Genomic DNA, 11,752 nt, shown 5'->3' with positions numbered 1-11,752 from the left:
ATTCTTACAACGATGTCCTCATAAATCTCGGGGATTACATCCCTGAGAACCGCAGAGCCCATTGGAGAGTCGAACATGTGATCAATGCTGTGGCTACTCGACGAAGACATGGTGAAAGCTCACCTCTAGGTACATGAAATAGAAGCGAACATGTGTCAGAGCTCGAAAATTCGGCGACTTATCCACACTTTGCTTTCAGTTCAGGCACCCAACGTAGCTCGCACCAGACAACGAACACAAGCGAGCTACCAGGATTCTGACAACCGCCACTGTAAACCCTCATTAAACTTAGAACCACCGGAAACATACTCAAAAAACCCTAACAAAGCCCTAAAAAAAACTCAATGTGGCCGAGTCAATGGCCACCCTCAACCGCAAAAGGTATAAAAACAAGTAAAGGAAGAGAAAGAAGCCTTATTGAAGTGTGAAGATGGAAGAAAGTCGTTGGAAAAGTGCCATCAAAATGAAAAAGCAGCGACAAAATAAACAAAGAAATCTGAAAACTTTTGCAAAGTGTGTAGAAGTTCTGACGAGGTTGCTCGCTTTTATAGTGGTTTGCATGGGAGACAAAAGGGCAGGATTCGATCGTAGCCGTCGATCTACAATGAATCTTGGCCCTCCATTCGTCGAGCAATCCTGGTCATTGGATGTGGCCACATGTCAATCATCTACGAGGGTCAATCAACCGTCAGACTGCCACAATCATAATCGTCACCACACATCGCCTCGACTTCGTGCATGGACAGCTGCAGTCACCCACGCACGACGAAAAGTAATTGCCAAAGGCTACTGCATTTAATGCCACATGACCACGTGGAAGTTACATATATGCCCTTTATTTCAAATTCCGAGTTTGTCAAGAATATCGTAGCAGAGGAAAAGCCAAGTGTTGAGTACATCGACCGGAGATGAGTCCGATTCATGAAGCTCGGCCAGATCTGCATTCATCACACAACCGACGAAGTCCGAGCTTGATATCAAATCGAGCAATAGTCTTCGAAGCTCGAAACGAGCATCGAACACTAGGGGGAAGATATTGTGTGTGATTTTTCCATCAAGCTCGGAGAATAGCGAGGTTATAACTCGATCCATAATCGGTTCGACTCAATCGATTGTTTGACCAAGCATAAGCTCGTCAAGATGTAGCTCGACCTAGCACAAGCTAGTCGCGACCAATCCCTACAATTGTTCAACCAACTCACAAATAACCTCAGATCCTAGATATCTTGGAACGGATTAGATCAACAACAATCTTGGCGCAATCTCAACACTCAATTGCGAGAATATCGGAGTTGCATTTCAATCTTAATTGTAATCCCTTTATTTTCGCTATTTCCTTTGTACAAAATCTATATATAAACCCCTCCACTGATGAAAAAGGGGTTAGCAAATTGTTCTAGGATTATTATTGTAAACTCTTACAGCAAATACAAAAACAGTGGATGTAGGTTCAAGAGTATAACTTGCTGAACCACTTTAAAAACTCATTATGTCATTTACTTAATTGATCTTGATTCATTACATTACTGGTTACCCGTAACTACGCACACATCAATTTCGATTCCATCAAGGTCAATCGAATCGTTCTAGTTGGTGCAAAATCTAGTATCAACAAGACTAAACCTTTAAGATATTTTTTTTGTATTTTAAATTAATGATAAATTTGACTTTTCTAGTTTTGTTATCAATCAATTAATAGAATATTTTACTTATTTATTTTTTGTTAACTTTTTAAATTAATAGTAAAATTATCCTTCCAGCTTAGTTGACCGTCAATTAATAAAATAAAGACGATTTTTTTAAATTAATTTCTTAAAACTTTTGGGGAAAGATTATTGAATTACGTTATTATAACATTAAATTTGTCACACAAATTCTTAGCATTAATCAGTAATTATGAATTTATATAACAAATTTATGTCGAAATCAATAGTCATAATTTTGTGCAATAAATTTATGTCAAAAATATTTTTGTTAAAAATTAACATTACTGACCCTTATTTAAAACCCAAATTTACCCTATATTTTAATTTTTTAGAACAACCATATATAACTTTTTGTGCATTTGTTCTCAAATGTATAAATCATTTTTTTCATAAATTTATCTTTATTAAATTGATATAAGAAGCATATACCCTGCAATATAAATTTACAGATCTTAAATTTCCTCTACCTAAATTAAGGGTGTTAAAAGTTCAAAAAGAAGATTACAAACTATAATACAAACATTAATTATAGCACATAACATTGTAACTTATTTGGTCTTTTAAGTTTATAGGGTATTTAATAAACTCTGATGATTAGTTAAGGTGCACACAAACTAGTCAAGACACCCCAATTACAAAACAAAACAAAAAAAAAAAAAGATATATATATATATATATATATAATTATAATTATAGTACACATAAATGTTAAACTTTTCTCCGGTAAATTAATAGGAAGAGTAGTGCTTTATTTATATAAAACTTATTAGACATTCCCATATGCTCACATTCATTTATTTATATACATATACATAAAAAGGTCACAAGATACAAAGAAATTATATTATTAGATATTCTGCCTAATTTTATGATATCTTATTTGTGAGATCCAATTCACCATGTTGCACTCGCAGTCCTCTTCATTCTCCTCAACTTTTCACCCTTCTTTCTTGCCATTGTTGACCTCTTCACCCTTTTCAAAATCTATAACCATGAGAGCATGATACCCAAATAATACAAATATAATAAAAATAACACAAAAATATTTAAATGTCATCATAATATATTAAAATTAAATACTGATTATTACCTCTTGCAATCGCTTTTCCTCATATTCCTTCTATTAATACAAAGACAAAACAAGAGAAAAATAAGCATGAATAATGAATTAGTAGCCATAATTTAAGATAAATAAAAAGTTCATTAATCTTACCACAATTTGTTTCATCTTTTCATTCTCTTCTCTAAGTTGATTCAACTCTAGTTCCAACTCTACTGTATACGCCTGGAATAGAATAATAATAAAATATTTCAGAGCTCAGTGGCCGAACCCAAAAAATTATGTTTGGGATCAAAATTTAATGTTTTATGAGGCAGAACTGTGCTGTGTTGTTAAGTTTTTTCTGTGCTACCATAATTATATACATTTATGTTAGATTTGTTGAACAAAGATAAAGATGAAACCTGTTTCCTTGCGCGAGATCGTGCAGCAGACTCTCGATTCTTGATCATCCTCCGTTGCCTCCGCTCGACGACAACCTCCGGCGGACCATCAATGATCCTCTTCTTATTGCTCTTCAAACCACCAGTCTCCATTCCCATGCCATGACTCTTCTCATTTTCACCATTACTGCATAAGTCTCCCACCATGCCCTTAGTTGGTGTGTAAATTGGGTAGGTTGTATAACCATTGATTAACAAATTACTCCCCATATTTTGGTGAGCAGAAAACCCTAATGCCATCATTTGCCCCATACCCAAACTCGCATCCAAACACGCGTTGCTGCTTTGCAACGTCGGCGCTACCACCATTTTCGGTTGATGATGATCAACACTAGGCCTGACTGCTGCAACAGCTTCTTGCACAACTCCTGCTTTGATCAAAAACTCCTCCAATGTCATTTCTCCGAAGGTTTGCTGGCGCTGAGGCGGTTCATGATCAGTAAGTCTGTCGATTTTTAGATGCGATGTATCGTCCTTTTGGATCTCCGACCATACTTCCTCTACAGTTTTCTTGCAAAGTTCAATAGGGATGGAAAAAGAATTTTGGCGGGTCAATGTTGTTTGGTTTTCGATTAGCATTTTATCGTTATTGTTGTTGTTGTCATTTGGTTCGGTTTGGCTGGGTTGTGAAGTGACTTGATTATTGTCTTCGACGTTCCATAAGTTGGTGAGGAATTCATCCATGTTCATGGAACCGAAACTCTTGCCACTTTTGAGTTGAATTTCGTCGAGAGTAAGTGAGAAGATGGAGGAGTTTTGTTTGTTCAATGGTGATGCAGAACCGTCGTCGTTGAGGAGTTCTTCATGCTGTGATTGCTGTGGTTCATGCTGTACTGGCTGTAGTTGGTCAACCCCGTATGCAATTGGTGTTGATTCAGCCAGTGCCATTATCTTTAACAAAGAGAAGGATGTGCACTTCTGTAAATTGAGAAGGAGATGTCAATTACAGATACTTGAGATGAAACTAGACAATAATCTGAAAGCAAAAATTGCATCTACTATAAACAAAATTATAAGTATCAGTTGCATAATTTTTTGGTATTTTTTCATCCAAATGTGTCTCTAAGTACCATCTATATAGTTTCATTAAGAAAAATGAGACAAATCAAAATCAATTAACACTCAATTTTTTTTTCCAAATAATCAATCAAAATTTTGTCTTTACCCAACAACCTATTATGATCATAAAATTAAAACATGAATGCTAGTTATATAATAATATAATGCTTTATTCACTATAATAAATAAAGGACGACATATCCAGAGGATACAGAAGGCCCGTAACATGGTCATTCTTGAATGGATCACGAGTTCAAATCTTAGTAAAGCCCACAATCTAAAGACAACATATCTCTTAAAAGGACCAAAATCCCCTAAAAAACCAAGTGTATGAAAGTTAATTTCAAATTTGTATAACTACAGTAATTTCATAGTTATATACATAATATATATTTGTATTCTGCTCTTGAAAATCATTAACATTAGAATTTTTTTTCTCTGCACCTCAACTAGTCCCCAAAACCTTAAAGTTAACCGTTAGATAAACTTTGAGTGACTATCCCTTATTAGTAGTCAGTAAGCCTCCAGTAATTACCTCTTCTTAGTAGTTGTAGAAATTCAAATTCATGATTTCTTGAGTAATATACCAAAATCTCTTGAGTAGTATATCAAGAGTTTAAGCAAATCATCAAACTAGCCAAAGGTAGTTAAATTAGTAGTCGGTAATGCTCCAGTAGCTACCCCTTATTAGTAATAGCAGGGATTCAAACTTTAATAGTAGAGATTCAAACTCAGGATTTTGAGTAGTATACGCAAGAGTCCTAAGCAAATCATCAAACCAGCCAAAGGCAGTTAAATTAGCAAATTGAGGTCTGGGAAATAGAAGTGTATCGGTTTGTGTGGCTTTGGGCAAGTGTTGGAACTCCGCACTTTTTAATAAAATTAAGAGGCGTTTATGGTATTTACTTTGTAATTGAACAATGAAACAAGGAAATTGATGCAAATCCGATTGACAAAGATGAAGTTAAACCATTTGCATGCATCAATCCAGTAACAAGAAAAAGAGAAAACCGTAAAAAATAAAATAAAATACACAATCTGATAAACAAAAACATACGGCGGCTTTTTTTTTTTTTTTTTCTTTTTTCTCTAAATAAATTATCTTACACCAGAGTTCTCAAATTAAACAAAATAAACTATTTTATTATACGGAAAAATCCATGACATGCAAACTGCAAAACCACCGTATTACAAAAATAATAGACACATGCACGTAAAGAAAATAAAAAATCGGATTTCAGTTTGAGTAAGATCGGAAATATACAGAATTATTACAAGAATCAGCTGGTTTCTGACAAACTTAAAGATGAAACATGCAAAAATAAATTAAGATTAAGGTAGGAAGAAGAGAGACGACGGAGATAATTTAAATATTTACCTGAAAATGAGAATGTGATAGCTTCAAAATGAGAGAATCGTAGTGGAGAGCGGAGGAAACGAAGAAATGAAAAGGTGGATTCTGAAGACCACTGTAGGAGTTTCAGTGGTCTGATTTTCTGAATAATGGTTACTGTAACTGCCATTGTTGCCACTTTAATACAGTGGTTTTTTGTGGTGCCCACAATCTCTTCTGTCTTGACACGTTTCTGCCACATGCCACTTTCTTTCTGTCTGTTTTATTTATCTTTTTTTCTTGCTTGGGAGAGTCAACTCTAGCCTCTAGGTGCATGCATCTCACTCTTACCGTTCGATTTCAATACATACATCTGGATATTTTCATCATTATGCATAAAGTCTATACAAATATGCACTTCCTTTAAATATTATTTACCCTTTGATATTAGGGGTAAAATTATCATTTACCCTTTTTAGATTATTACTTATTTTGGATTTATAAAAGTCGTTTAAGGTATAACAAAAATCTTATTGTAATTATAGTAATTAAAATAAAACTCTTTTTGTTATTAAGTTTTTTATGATAGAGGGACAATATAATAAATATTTATTATCTCATCATGTTATAAATTTTAACCGTCATCTATCATCTCACCAAGGGTTGAGATATTACCCTTTTATTTTCTGAAAAATTATAAAACCTTTATTTTCTGAAAAAGTATAAAAAAGTCCTCTCATAAAAAAATAGATTTTTTTTTTTAAATTTGTGGATGTGTTTAAATTAGAAAACAGATAATAAAAACTTTTTACAGATTCTCAACTTGTAAGAGGACACAAGGTTTTGAAAATAACACTTAGAAGATACAAACTTCATAAACAACATTTAAAAGACACTTAATGATGTTGGATTACACTATTTAATTGTATAACTGAAAAATAAATAAACACCTGTAAAATTTAGGGTTTGGATAAATATAGTCTTCTTACTAATTCTAATTCTTCAAATATCAGGATTTGTATAACCATAAAACAATGTGACTTACCATTTATGCCCTTAATGAAATAACTAAGAACTTTTTCTTTAATATATACTAAACTGTAATAGATTGGATAGTCAAATAACATAACATACCCCTTCTAAAGCGTTTAATCACCTAATATGTCGACAAAATCTTACAATAACACCTCCTTCAAATAAGGAATCGTAGTACTTTGGTTGAGTTTGTAGATTTGATTAAATAGTTTTGTTTAAGAGTTTAAGGATTTGTGAATGAGTGTCCCAAAAAATGTAGGAAACCGAAATACGGTTACGCTATTCTTTAAGATATGTCATATGGACTAGCTAGTTTTCTATTTAGACCTTAAAATATGTTAAATAATATATGAGCTTATTTGATAGATTATTTAAAAAATATTATTCTGAAAAAATGTTTTAACTTGAGTTGAGTTAGTTAAATTAAATCGAATTAGATCATATTATGAAAATGTATTTGATAAAATATCTTTAAAATATATTAGAATTTGATAAAATGCTGAATAGCTGTTTTGATACATTTTTTTAAAAAGGTTTTTAAGACATAATAGTTGTTTGATATATTTTCTGAAAATATTTAGACTATTTTTTAACCCCCCATATTTGCTAATGTAGCTAAACACTCCCATAATAAAAGTTTAAAAATTAACTAAAGCATCCTAACTACCTAAGAGGACCGCTGTCAGAGGTTCTCAGAAGTCATTAGAACGGCTCACGACCAGCTGGATCTAGTCAATCGTGCTCTCACATGGTCGTTTTCGGCTAAATCTACAGTAGATCTAACAAGAAACAACTAGATCTACAGCTAGAATCTGGTAGTTGATAGCCATATTCTGGCTATTGACGACTAGATCTTTGGCAGTCGATAATGGCTAGATCTTGGCCAAATCTCTAGTCGTTTTCGGCCAAATTCAATCGATCTATGTCGTTCCAAGCCCACCGATGGCTGGTGATGGTTGCTAGCAGACGATGGTGGTCTTAGGTGGATTAATTTTCAGATTGGAAGAAGAGAAAAATGAGAGAGAGAATAATAAAGGAAGGAGATTTAGTTGAATTGAGTTGAAAAAACAAATCCCACCCTCTTGTCATTTTTAGACAAAAATTCTTAGCTAAGTTGGATTAATTTTCAGATTGGATTGACCCAATAAATAAACAAACACATATCTTATTTTTAAATCCAAATAAGATAACAGAATAACAATAGAGAACAGTGTATCTAACAGTTGCATAATTTTGGAACTAAAAATAAAGAGCTAGTTTAATACTATATTTAAATATATTTTTGAATTAAAAATTTAACTTTATTTTCTTTATGATTTATATTCACCATCTTACAATTTAAATCGTTGCCGTGGCTCTAGTCCCCGCTATAGCCAGTGCAAGACTAGATGTGCATATAGTCCTATACTGATATGGTGGATATATCTGTTGAGGTCGGAAACATGGCTGGACTTCCTCAAAGAATTCTATCTTTAATCTCCACATCACTTTAACACCTCCAATTTTCATTACAGCTCCTCATACCCAAAGAGCAACCTAGTTGTCTGTCTTATGTGATTGTCTAAGACGAGGCTTGTATTGGGACACAGTTACCAATCAATTCTGCTCTGTTGAGTTAAACCCTTCTAGTTTTGAGGAAGTCTGGCTGAAACTGAAGGACCCAGTTGATGCTAAACGCGCTTTGGAAATCTTTCACTGGTCAGTCCAATGGAAGCACTATAACACAACCTTTGGTCTTACTGTTCGATGATTCATATTTTGGTTGGAGCCCGGATGCTCATGCGTTGATTGAATCAGTTTTGAAGAAACATGTAGAGGATATATTGTTTGGTAATTATGAGGTTATGGACTCAAGTCCACTTGTGTTTTATAAGTTTTAATACTTTGATTCATGTTACAAAATTTGATTATATTGGATATGGGTGGGACACCCATGATGGGACCCACCCAATTTGAATAAATATTAAATGGATTGCGTTGTGGTAATTGTCATTGACAGTTTACCACTATCTCCGCCATTTAGTATAAGAGTTTGATTGAAAACTCTTAACAATCCTTCTGTACACAAAAATACTATTCTCTCTTTTATTTCACAAAGCAGTGAACGAGAAATACTTGGGTATCTACAAGAGATATTTATCCTGTAATATTATTTATTGCAATTCGTTAATTATGTTAATGTGATTGCAATGATAATTATGCTAATATGATCTTGAGATAGAAAGAGAATATTTGTTGTTCTTAGTTTTTCTAACAATTGTATCAGAGGCATTATTACGTTAAAGCATTCTACATATTATTAAATTCAGTTCTGAATTTTTCATTTTTTCAAGTCTGAAGAATTGTTTTCTGGTAATAATAATTAGATTATTAGATTTCTTGTGGACTTATGAAGATAATGGCTTTTGAATCACAAATAACTGATTTAAAATGGCTAAGTTATGGTCCTTTAAAGATTCGGATTCGTTTTATTTTCAGCCTTCAATATGACATGTCATTTGTATAAATAGTTGAAGTAATAAAACGTGGTTGTTGTGAATAAAGCCCAACTCCCTAACCATTGGGCTACAATTTGCTTTATGTTAGTCATTCTTGCAAATCCATAATATTTTAGCCTAGGCCCAACCCAAAACAAAATAAACACGGGTCAGGTTGAACCGAGTATTTGGCCCAAAACCTCAAACAAGTTAGTCAAACCCGATAAATGATCGACCGGGTCAACTGACCCGATAAATACCGAACCCATATGACCAAATGGGTTAGTCACACTTGGTCAAAGGTCAATCGGGTCACTTGACCTGGTCAACATCGACCCGCATGGTCAAACAAGTTGGCCAAACAAAGTCAACAGGTCAAACCAGGTCAAATTGACCCGATCAAAGGTGAAACGAGTTAAACCGACCCAAAGTTGAGGTGAGGCACATGCCGGCGCGTGGAGGGTTCTAAAGGTGTCATTTCCTTTTCTTTAAATAATAAAATGCATAATTGGTATGATTTTGCAAGTCTATTTTTAGTTATTGAGCCATAAACAAGTATAAATATATTATTTATCAAATATAGTTAACCTTTATTTGATAAATGAATAGATTTTTTTTTGTATTTGTTACAAAAAATGTTTAAGTTATAAACGTGCAATGGTTGCTAGAACACCTGCTCAGAAGGAAAGGGTTATAAATTTGATCAGAACTCTACAAACTCATACCTTAATATTAAGAGACACAAAAGATGAATTGGTGCAACTAGTAAATCATTTCATTCATGTGAATGAAAAGATATAGGAAATTGTCTAGAAGGGGGGATTAATTAGAGATGAGTTGAAATACAAAGTCTTTAGAAAGACTATTAATTACCTTAGTCTCGTTGGTATCTTTGATCTAGTTTGGAACAAGCTGAAAGTTCAAAACCCTAAAGATGACAATAAATATTATAGACATTTAGTCAACAACTACATCAAGGTATACATAGATTAGGGTGCTAGAAGAAACGGCTGGTGCATCTGTTGAATTCTCTACTTGTAAAGGACATCACAAGAAATTAGGAGTTCCTTTGCCTAAGATTACTTACAAGTCAGATAAAGACCTTAGGATAAGGCTTATCAAATCCTTCCTAGTTTATGGGATGTGGCATTACATTTAGTTTTTTTTTTTTTTTTTTTTTTTTTCAATGACATTTGTTTGTTTTAATGTCACTACATGTTGAATTCTATTTATGTAATGGAATTAGTTTTGTTTATTTATTTTTTTAATAAAAATTTGATTCTATATCTCAATATTATTTTAGAATTGCAATTAATTATATCTATGATAATTGGAGATTAGAATTTTGAATGAATTAAATATATGTATATTCCGAGTATTGAATAACATGCATTATCCAATGTGTAATTTTTTTAGAAATGACATTTGCATCTAAAAACATTGTCGCCAAAGTTAATAAAGGAGAAAAATTTAGTGATGAAAATTATGAGATATAGAGCATAAAATTTCAATATGTCTTGGAAGAACATGAGGTTCTTGAAGCTCTTACCACGATCATGGAAGAGCCTAAAGAAGGAGTCACGACTTAACATAGAAGAGACCGTGTGACTTATGACATGTGGAAGAAGAAGAATTTCACTGCTCGCACCACTTTGTTGAGCAGCATGGACAATGATCTCATAAAAAGTACCGAGAATATTAATTATCGAAGGACATGTGATCCGCCCTTGCTACAAAGTTTGGCGGTACGTCCATTACCAAACTCCGGTCACTTATAATCAAATTTGACACATATAAGAAAAAGCTTGAACATACTATGAGAGTATACTTATGGCACTTGTCAAACATGATTAGTGAGTTGAGAGATGTAGGTCATGTCCTAACTAATGAACAACAGGTTCAAGCTGTCATAAGATCATTGCCTCAAAATTAGGAACACATGAAGATACACCTTACCCATAATGAGGACATCAAAAATTTAGAAGATGTCACACGACATCTGGAACTAGAAGAAGATCGCCTTAATGTGAGTAAGGCAAATAGCGATGTGTATATGATTGGATCCAATTCATATAGTGGGAAGGGATTTAAGCATAAATTCCAAGGTGGATCCCAAAGAAAAGGCAATACTGATAAGGTTCAAGGGAAGAAAAGAAAGTTTTATAAACACGGAAAAGGAAAGCGATGATCGGGGAAGAGAATGATGATGGCGTAGAGTCACTATTGAAAAAGATTCCTTTAACTTAAATGCAAAATTAAAACAAACAACTAAAAATAAAGCAAACCAAACACAAGAATTTTAAAGTGGTTCAGCCCAATCAATTTAGCCTACATCTACTATCCACTCAAACAATCCACTAAGCAAAAACTTATAACTTATACAATTTTTAGAAGAGAAAAATTGCAAACTGCTTACACTATCCCAAAAAGCCTAATTACACCCTTAATAACAATCCACAATGACTATTCTTTTGATGTCTATCATACAAAAGCCCAATCTACAAGTCTATTTAAAGGGGTGAGTCTCATTGCAACTCCCATTCCCAAGCAACATGGGATTCAAGACACAATCCCAACAATTCCTTCATTGACTTGAATCCCCAAACATCATAATAGTATCTGAAATTCTTACTCGATTG

The 11,752-nt window shown here is 33.4% G+C and overlaps 1 protein-coding gene across 1 annotated transcript; it reads right to left on the bottom strand.

Moving 5' to 3' along the window:
• Positions 1 to 2,568: 2,568 nt before the first annotated feature.
• LOC116122760 (ABSCISIC ACID-INSENSITIVE 5-like protein 1) lies at positions 2,569 to 5,738 on the bottom strand. Its single transcript, XM_031408572.1, has 5 exons — positions 5,647 to 5,738; positions 3,171 to 4,127; positions 2,920 to 2,991; positions 2,797 to 2,826; positions 2,569 to 2,679 (listed from the first exon to the last, which is right to left on the bottom strand). The coding sequence occupies exons 2-5, from the start codon at positions 4,095 to 4,097 to the stop codon at positions 2,644 to 2,646; spliced, it is 1,065 nt and encodes a 354-aa protein (XP_031264432.1). The 5' UTR covers positions 4,098 to 4,127; positions 5,647 to 5,738; the 3' UTR covers positions 2,569 to 2,643.
• Between the last annotated feature and the right edge of the window lie 6,014 nt (positions 5,739 to 11,752).

The sequence above is a fragment of the Pistacia vera genome, unplaced genomic scaffold (genome assembly GCF_008641045.1).
Source record: "Pistacia vera cultivar Batoury unplaced genomic scaffold, PisVer_v2 Contig137, whole genome shotgun sequence".
Lineage (NCBI taxonomy): Eukaryota > Viridiplantae > Streptophyta > Magnoliopsida > Sapindales > Anacardiaceae > Pistacia > Pistacia vera.
This window is presented reverse-complemented; position numbering and strand designations above follow the sequence as displayed.